The sequence below is a fragment of the Nannobrachium achirus genome (assembly GCF_963921795.1).
Source record: "Nannobrachium achirus genome assembly, chromosome: 20".
NCBI lineage: Eukaryota > Metazoa > Chordata > Actinopteri > Myctophiformes > Myctophidae > Nannobrachium > Nannobrachium achirus.
The window spans coordinates 40382050-40400978 of NC_137827.1; the positions used below are offsets into that span (position 1 = coordinate 40382050).

At 42.1% G+C, this 18929-nt stretch overlaps 1 protein-coding gene across 1 annotated transcript; it reads left to right on the top strand.

The window, feature by feature from the left end:
- Positions 1–3996: 3996 nt before the first annotated feature.
- Positions 3997–17836, top strand: atp6v1c2 (ATPase H+ transporting V1 subunit C2; the record flags this gene model as incomplete). Its single annotated transcript, XM_080751050.1, has 11 exons — positions 3997–4125; positions 4772–4839; positions 6667–6752; positions 8933–9027; positions 10738–10829; positions 13012–13080; positions 14043–14135; positions 14230–14317; positions 15209–15306; positions 15684–15819; positions 17741–17836. 11 exons carry the CDS (start codon positions 3997–3999, stop codon positions 17834–17836), a joined length of 1050 nt encoding a protein of 349 aa, XP_080607176.1.
- Between the last annotated feature and the right edge of the window lie 1093 nt (positions 17837–18929).

Below are 18929 nucleotides of genomic sequence, written 5' to 3' on the forward strand. Positions count from 1 at the left end.
GCTACCTGATTCTCTGCTGCACAGCAACGCCTGGACAGAGACAAAGAGAGGGTCCATTGTGCACCGATGTAGAATAGATATTATCTGGACATTTTCCGGGGACCCAAACTAGCGAAACAAAGCTGATCTGAGTGAATTTCGGAGTGCGTGAATAAAAAAATCAGCCTCACGTTATGTCAATCACGTTTGCACACTGCCGCCCGTTTCGTATTTATTTTCGGACCAGGGTTGATTTTTTCAGTTTTTCGCAGCTGTCGCACTCTTGCTCTCTCTCTCTTTCCTCTCTCTCTCCCTAGCCTACGGCTTTCGGATTTCCAAAATGCAATGAAAACACGCAGTGCAGTGTGCAACCACCTTTAGTCAACCCTGGGAAACGGTACAAGCATACAAATCCCTACTGTTCTAGCCGTGGTTCCCAACTTTTCAGGTCGAGACACGAAAAAGAAATTAGACGTTTGCTCAGGACCCAAACTAGTGAAAATAGCAGAACTACAAGCACAACGTGTTGCTTCACGCTGCGTGCTTGTAGATTCCTTTTTTCACCAGAATGGGTGACATATAAAATGTCTGTGATCCACAAATGAGTCCCCACCCACTGGAAAACTGTGTTCTAGTGTGACTGTATGGTTGGAGTATAGGTGGTGGTTTCTACTCATGTTGTTATTGTATCCTTCACAGCCTGCGTGGGCCTCTGCAGAGCTCTGGTGGCTGTACTTAGACCGTTCATCTGGGTCTTGTTGTTAATGGCCAGCAGGCTGAGCTGGCCTTGGAGACAATGGATTATCTGATCCATCTCCTGTTGGGAGGAAAGAGACAAACAGAAATAGAGACCGCAGAAGAGAGAGACACTGGAGCAGCTCAGACGGTTCTAACCTTTTATTCAGGTGCCAGTATACAGGAGTGACTAACGTTTCGATGCTAGTGCATCTTCATCAGAGTCATGACGAGTCAACGTTAGTCACTCCTGTATACTGGTGAATAGCGAATTAGCGTATAATTCGCTTTTTAAAAAAAAAACCTTATAAAGTCAATGGAAGCGTCCACACCAAACGCGAATTTCGAAAAAGCGAAAAGGCGCCTGTTTTTTATTCGCCCCTTGTGTCGAATTTAGCCAACATTCGCTGGTGAACTCCTCTCTCTCTCTGTATTACATCATGCTCACTCTATACTACTTAACTCATTTAGTGCCCATGAAATTAACGGATTATAAAGTCCACGATGCCAGTCTCAGGTTGGCATCACCCCCGTTATCTTATTTTGAAGGCCAGAAGTCCACAGCGCAAACACTTCCGGTCTGACGTCATCACGTCCTGCGCCGGAACCGATCGTTGTCCACGTGGAGTTGTGTAATGGCGGACCGGGAGCTTTTATACATGTGTAACATAAGCGAGCATCTGCCTCCATCCTAGCCCTGAATACAGGACTCTCATATACATGAGAGTCCTGGTGCCGCCTCAACATGAGGAGTAGTGGGCAATCGAGCCCTTAACGGTTTGAGCTAGGAACGTCAGATTTCAAAAATAAAGTGCTTACCTAAGCCAACTTTGATAACAATTTGACGCCGCACAACGTTCATTACACGCCGCTACCGGATTGTTGAATAAAAAGCATTTTTGTCCGAAATTATTTTGCATCTCCGGTTGATCATTGTAGTGAACGGAGATGATGCGATGACGCGACTGTCCACTAGAGGCGGACGTCCTATGTTAAGCAAAATAATTTCGGACAAAAATGCGTTTTATTCAACAACCGGGGAGCGGCGTGTAATGAACGTTGTGCGGCGTCAAATCGTTAGCAAAGTTGGCTTGGGTAAGCAGTTTATTTTTGAAATCTGACGTTCCTAGCTCAAACCGTTAAGGGCTCGATTGCCCACTACTCCTCATGTTGAGGCGGCACCAGGACTCTCATGTATATGAGAGTCCTGTATTCAGGGCTACCTCCATCCTAGCTTCTAAAGTGTAGTTTTGAGATAATGGACATTAAAGATGAGATCCCCCGTCCACCTCAATGTTATGGATGGGACTATTTTGTGCTCGTGGAGCCGTGATGATGCGAAATCAGCGACGGATTTCGTCTCCGGACCTCCGGCCATTGTTCTCGGTAATGTATCCGCCGTTACAGTAATATATTACTTTTCACGAGAATACTCGGGATTGGCACCATGTGATACTCGAGTATTTTTCACGAGTCTTCTCGGGAATGCCAATCCCGAGAAGACTCGTGAAAAATACTCGAGTATCACATGGTTATGGATGGACAAAATAGTCCCATCCATAACATTGAGGTGGACGGGGGATCTCATCTTTAATGTCCATTATCTCAAAACTACACTTTAGAAGCTAGGATGGAGGCAGATGCTCGCTTATGTTACGCATGTATAAAAGCTCCCGGTCCGCCATTACACAACTCCACGTGGACAACGATCGGTTCCGGCGCAGGACGCGATGACGTCAGACCGGAAGTGTTTGCGCTGTGGACTTCTGGCCTTCAAATTAGATAACGGGGGTGATGCCAACCTGAGACTGGCATCGTGGACTTTATAATCTGTTAATTTCATGGGCACTAAATGAGTTAAGTAGTTTAATTATGAATTATCCCCTAAGTTACCTTGCTAAACCATACCTTGGCTAAATTGGCTTAAATAAAGTGGGCCATGTAAGTTAAGTGACTTTATAGGTACGATAGGCCTAGGCATACAATTAGTAATAAATACACATGATAAATGTAATTCATATATGCTGATCAATGTTATGCAACTTGTGTCTTTCTTAGATTTTTATTTTATTTATTCATGAAGTTGCTTTGAAAAAAAAAAAGATTTTTATCATGAAAAACTTTGAAAATGTTTTGAAATAACAATTAAAAACAAAATGAAGAAAACCAAAAAATAAGGGACCCATAAAAATGTGTCCACGACCCACAAATGGGCCCCGACCCAGTGTTTTAAAGGAGATGCACTGGAAAGTACCTGCTGTGCTGCTTAAATCAATGATGTAATAATTGCGGAGGACAGACATGTGATATCCTCCTGGCAGGGGCGTCACAAGGGGTAGGAAAGTGGGACTGAGTTACCAGGGCCCAAGGTGGAGGGGCCCTATAGTAACTTTAGCTATTGAAAAATAGCAGATATACAAGCTCACAGCGTGGCACCGAGTGCCGCGCTGCGAGCTTGTAGATCTGCTATTTTTGAAAAGTCGTGAAAATGTGCGCAAATCTTTGAATATATGTATTTCTTAAGTGAACATTTATAACTCAAATGTTGCTTCTGGGGGGTCCCTGGAACTAAATATTTTGAGATGGGGGGTCCTTCACATGAAAAAGTTTGAGCATCACTGACATGGAAACATAGGTTTCTTGGCACACATTTTCACGATTTTTCAAAAATAGCAGATCTACAAGCTCGCAGCGCGGCACTCGGTGCCGCGCTGTGAGCTTGTATATCTGCTATTTTTCAATAGTTAACATTCATGGGGGGCCCGCAGTGAATCCTTGTACCCAGGGCCCAGAATTTGGTGTGACGCCCATGCTCCTGGTGCTCAGTCTGCTCTGCTCAGCTTCCACACACTCTGCTGACTGACACTGGCCGGTTCCTCTCTGGACATGATGGTCATGAAGATTAATTCGAGGTAGGAATTATTTTACCATTGATTACAGCCTTTTCATTTGTTTTTACTTGATTTCCTTTATTTATTTTCTTTTCCTTCTTCTTTTGTTTTTCTTTTCTCAACTTTTTGTGGTTCCTACTCCTAGACTTAAAAAGAAAAAAAAAAAAACATTTCCTGTTGGCTAACTATTAATACAGTGGAATGACAGGTTAAGCTAAATAAAATAAATAGTGTTTAAGCGGTTTGTAATTATGCTACATACGTTTTTCTTTGCTCTGGGTCAGGTCTGCCATTTTGTGAACTGAATTTCACAAGGTGCAATTCGTGCCAAAGCGGTTTATTTGGAGGAAATCGACTGGAGCTGTCATTGACAAAGACCCGCACCAGGATCATGACGGACTTCTGGCTGATATCTGTTCCACTGGACAAGACCAGCGCAGCCAGTCTAGAGAAGCTGCAGCGCACCATGGCCAAAACCAACCTGGCTTCAACCTGCAAGTTCGCTATCCCAGAGCTAAAGGTAGCTGCCTGGGTTAGGATATATAATATGGATCTCTGCTGTCTCCCCTTGGGTACACAATAACTGTCACTGTCAGTTTAACTTTGTCCAAATGTGACCATAGACCATTGGTTTCATTTGTAGCCTATACACTCAGAGTAACAAAAGGATAACACAAGTATAGCCCCCTCCTAATCATGTGATAGGAGTATACTGACATGACATAGTGTAAATTAAAATGACTAGAGGAAATTCTTAGTGAACTGTTATTGTGCCCTGGAAGGAGTATGTATGGTACAGTGTAGTTAGTGGAGGTTACAGGTGTTTGGTGTCCTTCTCCAGTGAAGGGCTATAGGCTCAGGTTGCCTCCCTACAGTTTGAGGTGAAATTTCCATCCGACCCATTTCTCTCAACAAGTTCAGTGTAAGGGTTAGGCCCTATACACTATGAGAAATGACATTCTCATGTCATGGCGGAAGTCAAATGAAGGCCATCACGTGTTCTGCTGAATTCAAATTGTGGGCATTTCTTTGTGATCTGATTCGAAATTGGTTTAAGAGACTAGAGACGGAATTCTATTGATTCTAATACCCTCTCAGCCCTTTAGAACAGAGAGAGTCTATTACCACTACAGTATACCAACACTGACTCATTACTATGCCCCCAGGTGGGAACGTTGGACAATCTGATCGTTGTGTCAGATGAAATCTCAAGGCTGGACACGTACACTGAAAGGTAAACGGTCATAATGTGTCCTCGTTGGTACAGGACTCAAAGTGTGCGCTCCTTTGTTTATGCCTGTTGGATTGGTGGCGTTTTGTGCATGAATTACATGCATGCAGAGTGCTTAATGCGTAGCTTTGTCCTCAATTAAGGCTAGTGGCTCTGGGAACCTGTGAAGTCTCTCCGCCATTATTAATTTATGCTCAGGCCCAGCTGACGGTTAGATTTCCGTCTGCTTTTAAATTCATTGGGCTTGTACCTGAGCTGAGAGGGCATAAATACAGAGTCATTGCCAACAATGCATCTTTTCTCCACCTGACTTCGGATTGAGCCCCAGCTTGACTGATTGATTGAATATTTTATTAGACAAAAATGGAGAACAGTACAAGTATAGTCAATACAATAAAGAATGTAGTACAGTACAAATACAGTTAAACACCCTGCTTAAAAGGAACATCCCAAACAAGTCGTTGTACAGTCTTGTTTATGTCGGAAGTCCTTGTATTCAATTCATGGCCATAACAAATAGCAAGCAAAGAAAACAATCAAATATCATAGCAATTATAAAAACACTATATGGGATAGGGGAAACAAGGGGGTGGGGCTAAGTTAAGGCCCCCCCCCCCCTTAACTTAGCCCCACCCCCTTGTTTCCTCTCTCTGGCCTCCTGAAAGGTGAGTTTTCAGGGCAGTTTTGAAGGAGGCCAGCAAGCTACATGTTTTAAGGGAGGTAGTCAAGGAATTCCACACCTGGGTGGCAGTGTTGTAGAAGTAGAATGTACCCATATTTGTCTTATGGAGGGCGCTAACATAGTCGAGGTCACTTGGATCGGTTTTTAATGTAATTTCAGGCCCCTATACAGAGGTTGCACAATTAAACACATAAACCCCAGCATCCATATTGTGGGAAAAGCTTTCACAGAAAATTGCTGGCTGTTTTCAGTGAAAGCTTTCGCCACAATAACAGCAAACAGAAAATACACCAGAGCCCTGAGGGACTCTGGTTAACCATAGGGTTTAAGTGGTTAAGCAAAACTCAAATTCAAATCCTGCCTGTTCACTGTACACAAGACGTCTATGTCTAGTGGCCTCGTCTTACAGTATAGCCAGATGTGGAGAAAGACATACTGAAAGACTCAGGGTCATATGAACCACTTAAACCCTATATAATTTATTATAGGCCTGTAATTATAATGATGACATGCCCAGAATATAGGGTTCGCTAGGGTTCATGTGATTAATTCACAGCTCTGCATGGATGATGAGGGGGGATGTTGGGTCAGTCAAATGAAATCTACGTCTTAGCCTTACGCAGTCCTTACATTGCGTTCAACATGAAGATTTAATCCTTAGATGTTTCAAGCAAAAACTTTATAATTTAATAATTTTGTCCCAAGATATTTCATTTTCATATGACAAAAGTGATCAGTGGTTCTCAAACTTTGACATTTGAAGTTTTCCCCTTAACTTGACAGTGTACAAATGGAACCAAATGGAACCGTTAGAGTCCATTTAGCTTTTTGTTTATTTTATTTTTTAAACCAAATAGACCAAATAGTCATTTAAACTTTCCTTTTTATAAAAGCCACTTTAAGTAGGAAAAAGGCATGTTTTGAATGCGGTTTTGCGGTATGGCGTTCAACATTATTTATTAACATTAATCCTTAGACGTTCCAGCAAAGCTTTTTTTTTTCTTCATGTAAAAAGGAGCCTGTGATTGGCCATCACATCCAGAAAGGAAGGTCATTTTGTCCCATGATAAACCATTTATTTTCATATCACAAAAGTGATGTTCCTTTATGGTAAGTGATTTTTTTATTGCTGTCCCCCATCCATCCAGTGTTATCAAGCGGACATGTCAGTGTATGGGGGAGGTGATGGAACACTCCAGTGACAAAGTGCTGGAAAACGCCCTAGCCAATGGAGGTGAGTGAGACACACACGCACGCACGCACACACACACATGTGCACACACACATGTGCGCACACGCATGCATGCACACACACACACACACATGCACGTATACGCACGCACACACACACTTAATTGTCTAGTAAAGGAACTCATTAGCTAAGAGTGCAGTGGCCTCAGGCAACACACACACACACACACACACACACACACACACACACACACACACACACACACACACACACACACACACACACACACACACACACACACACACACACACACACACACACACAGTCACAGTCACACACGTCATGACTCATAGGTAGTATTACATTTTCATTACTTTTGCAATACGGTGCCATTTGCAAATGAGACACATCTAAACTCCAAATGTACATGTACAACCCTACCACCCTCCCACTCCTTGCTCGCCACACACGCACACGCACACACACGCACGCACGCTCGCGCGCGCGCACACACACACACACACACACACACACACACACACACACACACACACACACACACACACACACACACACAGCTATATAAAGTTATAGGCTATGTTGTGCTATAATTACTGTTACAGTACATCAGGCTTGATTAACTCTGTATTAACGCAATATATACTGTATGTACATACATACATACATACTGTACATACACACCTTATTTTATATACATATGACTGTTGGCATAAGGTGATTAACTTATCTGCACCAGATGAAGTGGTCAATACATGACAATCAATACATGACCTCCTGCATGTTAAGTCCATCACTAATACATTATTTGGGCCGTTCTCCCCCTTCAGACCACCACAGGCATCATCAGAAAGTGCACCTGTCTCCCGCGAAAGCCTACCTCACAACCCTGAGGGGTATCTGAATAGAATGTGCTCTCTGAGCTGCAGTGCTGTGTGCATCACTCACCATTCACTGCTCTTGAAGGGCCCTTATCTAACTGTCCTGTTTGTCTCCTCTCTTCTACTCTCTCCTCTCCTCTTGTGTGGTACAGTGTGTTTTTACTCATCTCGTCTCCTCTCTCCCCTCCTCTCCTCTCCTCTTGTGTGTGGTAGATAGGGATGGGACGATACGCGATACCGTGATAAATCGTATCGCGGAGATTTAATTTATCGTGATATTGTCCTCCATCATGCACTGGGATCAATTCACCTTTTATTTGCCCAAAATGCACATCCGGTACCACTTAAACCCTTTGGTAAAAGGTACTTATAATACTTTTTTTTTTTCAAATGTTTTGTCAATGGATTTTGATTATCGCGATAATATCGTAAATCGTGATTTCTTTTGTCACAATAATCGTGATATGAAATGTTCATATCGTCCCATCCCTAGTGGTGTTGAGGCTTTGTGTGTGTGTGTGTGTGTGTGTGTGTGTGTGTGTGTGTGTGTGTATGTGCGTGTGTGCGTGCGTGCGTGCGTGCGTGCGTGCGTGCGTGCGTGCGTGCGTGCGTGCGTGCGTGCGTGCGTGGGTGCGTGCGTGGGTGCGTGCGTGCGTGCGTGCGTGGGTGCGTGCGTGCGTGCGTGCGTGCGTGCGTGCGTGCGTGCGTGCGTGCGTGTGTGCGTGCGTGCGTGTGTGTGTGTCCGGGTCTGATCTCGCAAACCACTGGATCAATATATTCCAAATTGATTGTGTTACTAATGCTATCAGTAACTTTCCAAAAAGAATTTCACATATTGTGAATATGTTAACCTTTTAGAACCTTTTTTTTTAATTACACACTGCAGTCCTGTGGAAACTTTATTTCCACTAGATAAACCTTTTTGTGAATCAGATGCCATTGGAAATTGAAGGAAAAACATTTGAGGAGTGGTGCACACTTGCAATTTCCAATTGCATCTTTCTAATTGCATCAAGCCTCCTTTGACCTCCAGTATATATACAGTATATGTATACTGGAGGTCATAGGAGGCTGGACCAGGAAACTTTGAAACGTTGCCCAAATATGGAGATCACTGACTTCACAGTACTGACATCATAGTAGGCCTCCTGACATCATAGATACATTAATTCGTATAGAGGGATGTCATAATATCTGAGATCCACATTAAGCCACATCGCAATTTAGACCCTGTCTTGTTTTAGTATTAGCTGTGGTCTTAAGTGATGCTTTGTGTGTGTGCGCGTGCGTGTGTGTGCGTGTGCGTGCATGTGTGTGTCTCAGGGGATCTGGTGAACTATGTGACAAAGTTCCAGTGGGACAGAGCCAAGTATCCCACTGTCATGTCTCTACGTAACCTGACAGACATCATCAGCAAGGTACTGAATGTTATCCAAACACATACTGTTATGCAAAGTGTGGTACTATGCTTGAATTAACATACTGAGAATGATTTAAGAAATAGGAACATGAACACGGCGGTGTGTCATTGTAAATAACCTCACGGACATGACCAAAGTAGATCATCAAAGCTGTGATCTACATAACGCAACCTCAAGTGTTCTATCCTGGAGGTTTTTGATGACCACCTTATACATGTCATTAATACTACCGGTATATGTAATACTATATACACTACAGTATGCATTGCTAGCTCTGGTTTGGTCGAGTCAAAAATAACTTCTTTTCATTATTACACTCAGCTCACTAATGTTTATTAACTACAAGAACCCACAAATAGCCCGTTCTACAAGCTTGGCAGCTCCTAGTCGTGATGTTATAGGAAATGACACGTCTCTTGGCAAATCATATTCCTTGATGAGAACCGACATATAACCACAAGCCTCTGGTTGAAAACCAGGAGGTTAAATTTGACGTTAAACTTGTCCGAATCGGGGAGAGGTCAAAGGGGTTAAATATAGCAGAGTAGGTCTGCCTGAACCTTGCCTGGCCAGGGTGCAGGACAGAGTTTTGGTTGAATGGTAGATGTTTGGTTCCGGAAATGGGACATTCTGCACAATGAGTACTTTTACTTGTGGTACTTTAAGTATATTTTGATGCCGACACTTTAGTACATTTGCTCAGGTACATAATGAATATGGGACTTCTTCAATAACAGTGATGATGGCCAGAGAGCCGAAACATGTCTGTCTGAGGGCTGCTGCTGCGTCATTATTAAAAAAGACTTTTCTTCATATGTATTACTGGATTTCAAACCCAAGATAGCCTGAAACTCTCCAGACTGTTCTGCAACGAGTTGAGCAAACCTTGTTGACTTCTACTTGTAACAGAGTATATCTACATTGATACTTTTACTTAAGTAAAACATGTGAGTACTTCTTACATCACTGTTTAGAATCCAGGTGTTGCATAACGATGCATGTTACATTGACCCTGGACCTACTGTAACCCTCACATGATGGTGCAAACAGATAGTGGACGGAAGCCATACCATAATGGAGGATAGTAGGCTACACACACACTCTGTATATATATTTAGCCTGCAGATACATATTTAGTATTCTGCTGCTTATTTGCCTTTTTAGTAAAACTAACAGATTTATGTGTTAATTTATGTTAAAAGGATCCCTGGCTAATACGACAAATATGCCTTAATACATTATAAAAACACCTTAAATATTTTATTTCTTCTAGAAATAGCTAATCTTTCACTCAACAGGGGAAATGCCTGTCGCAAGTTGATGATGTCATAAATGTCATGTGTGATCTATCCCTATGGAATTTATGGCATGCATGTGCAAAAAAAAAAAACATTTGAAATATGGATTTGATGCTCATATTAACCATAGGAAGTATTACGTTTGTTTTTATTTGCACATGCATGCCATAAATTCAATAGGGATAGATCACATACCGGTATGACATTTATGACATCATCAACTTCCGACAGGTATTTCTCCTATTGAGTGAAAGATTAGCTATTTCTAGAAGAAATAAAATATTTAAGGTGTTTTTAATTTTACATTGTAGTTATAGAGGACAATTATAATCTATTAAGGCATATTTGTTGTAAACGTTTTGCACAGTTTTAATGCCTGCTTATGCACATGTACTTGCATGTCCGACAGCAAGTGTCCCAGGTGGAGTCAGAAGTGAAATCTCGAGCACTGGCGTACAACAACATCAAAGCCAGCTTGCAGGGCCTTGAGCGCAAGACGGAGTGAGTAAACCCCTCGACCATGACATGAATTATTTACCAAAAAGGATAAAGAATTCAGGAGCTGTGTATCTATATAACCGCATAGATGCGATTTAAAAATGCACGAGTTGCGCATTTCATATTGAATGTGTGTATCTTTCCAGAGGGAGCTTGGTAACCTGCAGCCTGAGTGAAAAAGTGAGAAGAGAAGATTTGTTGGAATCTGAATATCTCACCACACTACTGGTAGTAATGCCCAGGTTCGTGAATACCTCACCACACTACTAGTAGTGGTGGCCAGGTTAGTATAGCCTACATGAAAAGGGGAAAAGTGGAAAAAGGAAAACAACATGCACATCCCCTACCCGAACTTGGGCAGGTGCTGAGTGACGAACAGTAATAAACGCTCGCATACTGAGGGCTCCAATGCGACAGGTGCTGTATTGCACCACCAAAAAAAAGATGTGACACCCTTTGTGAATACCTCATCACACTGGGTCAGTGAATATTTAAATAGATTTTTGGTGAAAGTGAACCATTTTTGAATAAAAAAAAACATTTGACCTAAGCAGTCGTCCTTTAAGACAACTTTTGCTTTTTACAACAAGAGTTCATCTTTTAGATTGTAATTAGAGAAAAGAAAAAATGTTTTCATTTACTGCTTTCTATCGTTTTAGCAATTTTTGTATTTTGATTTCAGTGTTTAGGGGGATGCGTACAAGTGGCTAAATATGTATTTTTAGACACAATAAGTTGACAATTTCTTTGTTACTATTTACACCAGCCCCCATAAGTCACATCTGCCCATGAAAGATTGCGGTGCATCTTGGGAATACATATTTAGCCACTTGCATGCAATGCATGCAAATCAAAATCGTTAAAAACACTAAAATGATAGAAAGAAGTAAATGACCTTTAAGCCCCATTTAACATTCTCCAAAATAGTCAATCTACAACAAGGGCTGCTATTTTCGAAAACCTTTTGAAAATGTCACCTTTAATGACGTGACCAAATCAGGGACAACAGGTTGAAAATGGTTAGAAATCAGAACACAGCAGTTGTCAAAAAAAAAACGTTATATATTTGCCAACTGATTTATCGGTCTCATATAGTGGTTAACTCACCACTCTTTTATGTTTGCACATTCAGGAAGATGCAAACATAAAATAAACTCCACTGAGATGTAAATAGCAGCACTCCAAAACTATTGGTTCAGATGCACATTTCTTTATTGCTACCCCAGGCTAACGCGTTTTAGCAGGGGCCTCCATCGGAGCATATAGTGAAGTACCGGTATGTGCATCGTCAAGGCTCCTGACAAAACGCGTTTGCCTGGGGTAGCAATAAAGATGTGCATCTGAGCCAACAGTCCTGCATCTCTATACTTTGTGGTTTTATTCGTTTATTTATTTCGTTTATTATTGACCATAGCTGAGCACCCACGGCTAATCAATCAGAGGAAATGCACCTGCTCCACTTCCAGACCTACAGTAATAACATAATAGAGGTGATTACATAAGCATTAAACCTGGCATCCCTATTTAGGGCATGTCATTAAATATCATATAAACTGTATAGGCCTACACTGTATAATATACTGCATATCATTTGTCTCAGACCCACATTACATGGAAGCCAAATTGCAATTAGACCCTGTCTTTTTTTATTTTATTATTAGCTGTGGTCTTAAGTGATGCTTTGTGTGTGTGTGTGTGTGTGTGTGTGTGTGTGTGTGTGTGTGTGTGTGTGTGTGTGCGCGTACGTGCGTGCGTGCGTGCGTGCGTGCATGCGTGCGCAATTCATCAAATGACAAATTATATAGGGCTTATAGGGCAGTTTTTGTATTTTGTTTTTATCCCTCTTCCTTCCTGTGCGTGTGTGTGTGCGTGAGTGTGTGAGTGTGTATGTGTGCGCACGCTTGTATTTGTCATATCGTCACTGTCGGGCAGAAACCTTGTATCTCCAAGTTTCAAATTTGTACATTTTTTCATCATACAAGGCCGTCGCACAAAAGTAGCGAAAACAGCAGATCTACAAGCACACAACGCCTCGCGGTGCGAGGCGTTGTGTGCTTGTAGATCGGCTGTTTTCACGAGTTTAAATCATTTTTAAAATGATAAATACAAAACAAACGGTTTTGGACGTACAAGGTTTCCACCCGACAACGACGATATGTGGATGTGGTCTGTTCTGTTTTCGCAGACGGAGCTACAGGCAGTGGGAGCAGTCTTATGAGTCCTTGTCCCAGTTTGTGGTGCCTCGCTCCAGCAGGTAAGGAGGCGTATACGTTCTTCTGGATTTCCTGGCGGTCCGTGGCAACAATGAGACAAGCTCATTCCATTCGATCCATGTCTAAGTGTGCTAGTGAAGCGTCCTGTTCTCAGTGAGCCACAAGGTCAGGCTAAACCACGCGTATTGTGTTACCGCAAGAAAGTAAGAGTCCATGCAGCGACACATCTCCAGGATGATCGCTGGCGGAAGAAGAAAATGTCTCTGTTTACAGTATTTCATTGAATATGGTTTCAATCAGCCGAACCAATTGACGTATATTATGCTCTTGTTCACCTGAGCAGACATTCAGACAGCTATGTGCAACCTGAGATAAAGTACTTGGGTTTTTATTTAATTATTCAAAATGTGGAATATTAAACTACAATGTGGCCTCGGGTCTACCGCCTCCTGTAATCTATGAATTCTGTGAGGATTTTAAAGGAATGTCACTGAATTTCAGCTTTCAAAAGGCCCTGCATTGTTTAGTCTGCAGTGAGTTGCAATGAAACAAGAGATAATGTTCCATTCCAACTGTAATATGCTGTATGTAGCTCCATCAATAACAATGTGTGAGAGTGGCAGATGAGAGAATTGACTGTGACAGCATCCATGCATCAATCTAGTCTTGCGTAGCCAGACAATCAGAGATCTCTGCCTATTAATACGTCTGGTGATACCTGAAGCCAATGAATGAATGGGCTAAAACTGGGTGGATACGATTTGTGTTTACACAAGTAAACACAAGTATTCACTGTAGTCTTTCTAGAAGAAGAATGACAGAATGTTCGTTATGGCTTAATATTAATTTCTCAAGTCAGAGCCTTTGTGAAATATCGTTGCCCGCTATAGTTTCTTGGGCACTTTCATATTGCTTGTCACGACGGTGTCGGTGTGCACTATTTTCATTTCCTTTGGCTCCTTCCCAACCGTAATTGTACATTGTTGCTCTGTGTGACCAACAGAAAGCTTTACGAGGACGGAGAGGAGGGGATTTTCACTGTTACACTTTTCAAAAGAGCCGTCCATGAATTCAAAACAAATGCCAAACAGAGCAAGTAAGCAGGTTTGATTGCCAGAGAATAGGATGTTTTCGGCTCAGAGCCACGTTGTCTGTGTCGATTACCATAGTGTAGCCTGTTGCCCACACAGGTTCACCGTGCGCGAGTACAATTTCGACGTGGATGAGCGACAAAGGCTTGAGATGAAGCAACTTGGCATGGACAAGAGGGAGCAGTATGTGAGTGAACACATAGTGTACTGTGCCACCACTGTTGTGTGGATGGCTTGTGTCACTGGGTATGTCTAGTAGTGCAGTAGTCCCCACTACTGGGGAAAGACTCCAATTTCTTTGTGCGCGTGTGTGTGTGTGTGTGTGTGTGTGTGTGTGTGTGTGTGTGTGGGGGGGGGGGGGGGGGGGGTCACCAGATGATTACCAGTAGCTCAATATGCAATATTGTTTTCTCACTGAACACTAAACAAACCAACATTCAGTATAATACAGTACATTATAAATACGTACTATACAGGGTATCTGCAGATTCTGCACATTTCTAAAGTAACAATTTAATTCAATTTACCTTTTTAAGACTTCATTGGCCAAGTTTTCAAATATTACTTAAGAAAGAGGCAGATATTGTGAAAATAGACGATTCTACACAAGCTCACAACACCTCGCAGTGTGAGGTGTTGTAAGCATTCTACAAATCAGGCATTCACAGCTCACTGCAAGCTTGAACATCTGCTATAAAAAAAAAACCCAACAAACTAAAGGAAGATCTTGAAAGAATTGGAAAAAAAAATATATATATATATAATTTTGGAAAGAAAATCTTCTCTTCTGAGGGGGCCTGGCACAGAATATTTTCAGATGGGGTCCGTGACCAAATACGGTACATTACATATTACTGTGGGTGTCCTTGACATGAAAAGGTTTGAGAACAACTGACTTGGAGTACTTTCTTTCATCGCTGTGTACCATACTGTACGCATCCGTACTCTACATGTGTGACCATAAATTCAGGAAGATGTACACAAGCCAGGGTCAGTAAGTTGAAAAGAAATGTGAAATGAGAAATGTTCTTTTTCCACCATTGCATTCATGTGTGTATATTTTATGCCTCCCCTGTAGGGAAACCTTGTGCGTTGGCTGAAGGTGAACTTCAGTGAGGTGTTTGTCGCCTGGATTCACTTGAAGGCCTTGAGGGTGTTCGTGGAATCGGTCCTCAGGTCAGAGTTGCTCACACGAGGGATTACTGTACTTACTGTACACCAGGGCTTCTCAAACTGGGGTCCGGGGACCCACTAGGGGTCCTTGAAGGGGTCCCCAGCTAGAAAATGAGTGAAACATCACAGCATCACAATCAGTTAAATCAAATCAAATATGTTATCATTTGAGACTATTATGTACAGATAGATATTCAGATTAGTGCTGCAACTATATCGATTATTTTCCTAGCAATTATTCTATTGATTACTTTTACGATTATTTGAATAATCGGGAAGCATGTTTTTATCATTTATTTTTTACTTTTTTTTTTTTCCAACAAAATTCACACCAAACTTGACTTTTATTTCTGACGTCTAACATTGAAATGATCTGCCAGGTATGGTTTACCGGTGAGCTATCATGCTTTTCTGCTGCAGCCGGACAGGAAGCGCACAAAGAAGCTGAGAGAAGAGCTTGCTTCTCTGTTCATGCACCTGGACCCCACCGCCACCACCAGCAAGACCAAGACAGACGTGAGAACCTCTCCACTCATGGCTTCATGTGTTTGTGTGCAGGGGTGTCGCGCCAAATTCTGGGCCCCGGGTACCCGAGGATTCACTGCGGGCCCCCCATGAATGTTCTTCATAGGGGGAGGGGGATTAAGCCCTTTAGACTGGGAACGCATCATTACGCGTTATTTTACGCTTTAACTATTGAAAAATAGCAGATATACAAGCTTGTAGATCTGCTATTTTTTTGATAAATCGTGAAAACGTTTAGATCTGCTATTTTTTTACACAAGTCTTTGAATAGGTTTTTTGAAAAAGCTATGTTTCCCATCTCAAAATATTTAGTTTTAGGGACCCCCCCAGAAGCAAAATTTTAGTTACAAATGTTCGCTTAAAAAATACATATATTCAAAGATTTGCACACATGTTTACGACTTTTCAAAAATAGCAGATCTACAAGCTCGTATAGAGCTTGTATATCTGCTATTTTCAATAGCTAAAGTATAAAATAATTACGGCCCCTCCACCTTGGGCCCTAATAACTTTTCCCCCCCTTGTGACGCCCAATCACTATTCATTTAGTCGACTAAAACTATGACAAAAAAATAAAATAATCATTGGCTAAATGTTTTCAGGGGAACTAGTGGAGAACTAAAACAAGTCATTTTATGGTTAGCAGGAAATGCTTGTGCTCAGAAAATAACTTGCATGTTTTTAAAGATCTTAAAACAATCATTTATCTTCTCAAATGCTGCTCTACTTGTTGTGGGGTCATTTGGCCCTCACAAGTATAGTAATTTTAAGTACGTATACACACACAACACACACACACACACACACACACACACACACACACACACACACACACACACACACACACACACACACACACACACACACACACACACACTGTGTGGGCTTTAATGCAATTCATCTCTGTGTAATCATGATGATGATGATGATTCAGTGATGTGATTCACTACTGTAGCTTCGTGCTGTTGTAACTGTTGGCAGATTAACGCTCAACATGGGCCACGCGAGCAAATATCATGCTTACTCGTGCAAGTCCAAGAAATGCTATTTGCAAATTAAGTCAAGATTGCCGTTGCTTTCATCATAAATTACATGCTTCGTTGCATTGCGGCTGTCCCTCCTACGGTACATCCCCTTGAAAAGCTGAGCAGAGCGGCTTTTTACACCGTGTTAATTTAACTCTGAGAGTAATACAAGTGTACATTACCCTCAGAGGGACAATGGTTAAATTAACACTCGGGTACCGCTGTTGAATAGCTTCTCTGTGCTTTTATAACCGCCTGGCTTAGTACCATGTAGCCAAATGGGGATCTGGTCTTCAGGCAGGGCTACTGTACGTGCATCCCTTTTGATCCCCCAGGGTCAGGTTTTCTTATACTGACTTATTTTGAAACGCCAAACCGGATCTCGAATCAGCAGCCAGGGAATTTCATTTTTTTTGTTTCTTTTTTTTTTATGTAACGAATTTATCGTACATTTGGGCATTTTTGGCATTGATTGATCCTACACTAAAGGCAGAGTGCAGTAACTAAGTTTTCGGACACACCAACTTATTTGTGTCACCCAAAGGTCAAATTAGCCTTCATGATATTGGGGGATGAACAGTTAGCTCAAGAACAGATATACAATCAGTTTAATATCACTTATATGCCTACGGTATATCTCATTTGGCTGACCAGTTGTAACACTTTTATCACTTTTTAGTGAAATTCTTGTACGTAGTTACTGCACTCTACCTTTGTAGGGCAGTGTACAGAGGATAAAATAATAGAACTAATGTGATAATTAGCGTACATCTGGCAACACTGGTTGTTGACATGCGCGTAGTAGACCACAGCTTATTTTTCTGCACTTTTTAGAACAACACTGTCTTCACACAAGTGACAGTGCTCTCTCTCTCTCTGTCCTACAGCCGAGCTATGACATCCCAGAAATGAGTCCCTGTCCGCACGAATACTTCTCCTACATCTGCTTCCCGATAAGCATCAACGTGTTGGAGACCAGCTAGTAGTCGGCAGTGTGAGGAGACTCCAGAACAACCCTATAGAACAATACATCCAGGGATGGAGGACGGAGCTGACGTTGATTCTGTGGTTCACTAAGCTCTCGCTCTAGGCCAGGCAGCGAGAGCCAGAGAAATAGAGAATGGCAAGATCCTCAACGATCTTTGGACGTACGTGGTAATGTTGAATTAAACTCTTCCACATGGTTGAGCCACGGTGACAGATGCAATAGGCTCTACGCATCTTCGGACATTATTGGAAAGAAATTGGACCTCTACCCCAAAATGACTTTTTTTCTCTATTGATTACTCATGTCATGGAGACTTGAGTTCAATGATTTTCTCTTTTTTGTATTTGTCTTATTCTTAAGACAAACAATTTATTATAGTAAATTTACCCCCATTGATTCCGGATGGGGACCCAAATGCAAGGCTCTGGATGGGACACATGCTCAGAGTCAGAATCAATGAGGGTAAGATTTACCTGACACTTGAACCTAAATTCACCCCCATTGATTCTGGGTCCCCATCCAGAATCAATGGGGGTACATTTACTATAATACATTAATTGTCTTAGGAATGCGACGAATACAACAAAATATTATTGAACTCAAGTCTCCATGGCATGAGTAATCAATAGAAAAAAATGCATTTTGGGGATGAACTACTCCTTTAAGGTTCTGTTCCATTCTGGTCCAACAGAGTCTCTGTTAGACCAATGGGTCTCACAGGGGCCTTTTCCACCGGCAAAGAAGCGGTTCCGGTTCTTTCTCCAGCATATGGGATGAACCAGAGAGGTGTGCTTTTCCACCGAGAACCGGAGTTGGTTCCGAACCGTAAAAGTTGGTTCCAAACCGGAACCACAAAATCCTTGGTTTTTCCAGTGAACCACCATCTGAACTGGGGGACGATGGCTCTGGTTCAATCTGGTGGAAACGCAAGCCGGTTCTCAAGAACGAACCAAATGTTCCAAGAAAGTTGAACCGGCACTGGTTCTGGAACCAAGGTTCTTTGGTGGAAAAGGCCCCACAGTGTGGTCCAGGCCAGGGACCCTTTTGAGGTTCCTTGAGGGGGTTCCAAATGGCCCCATATGGGGTGT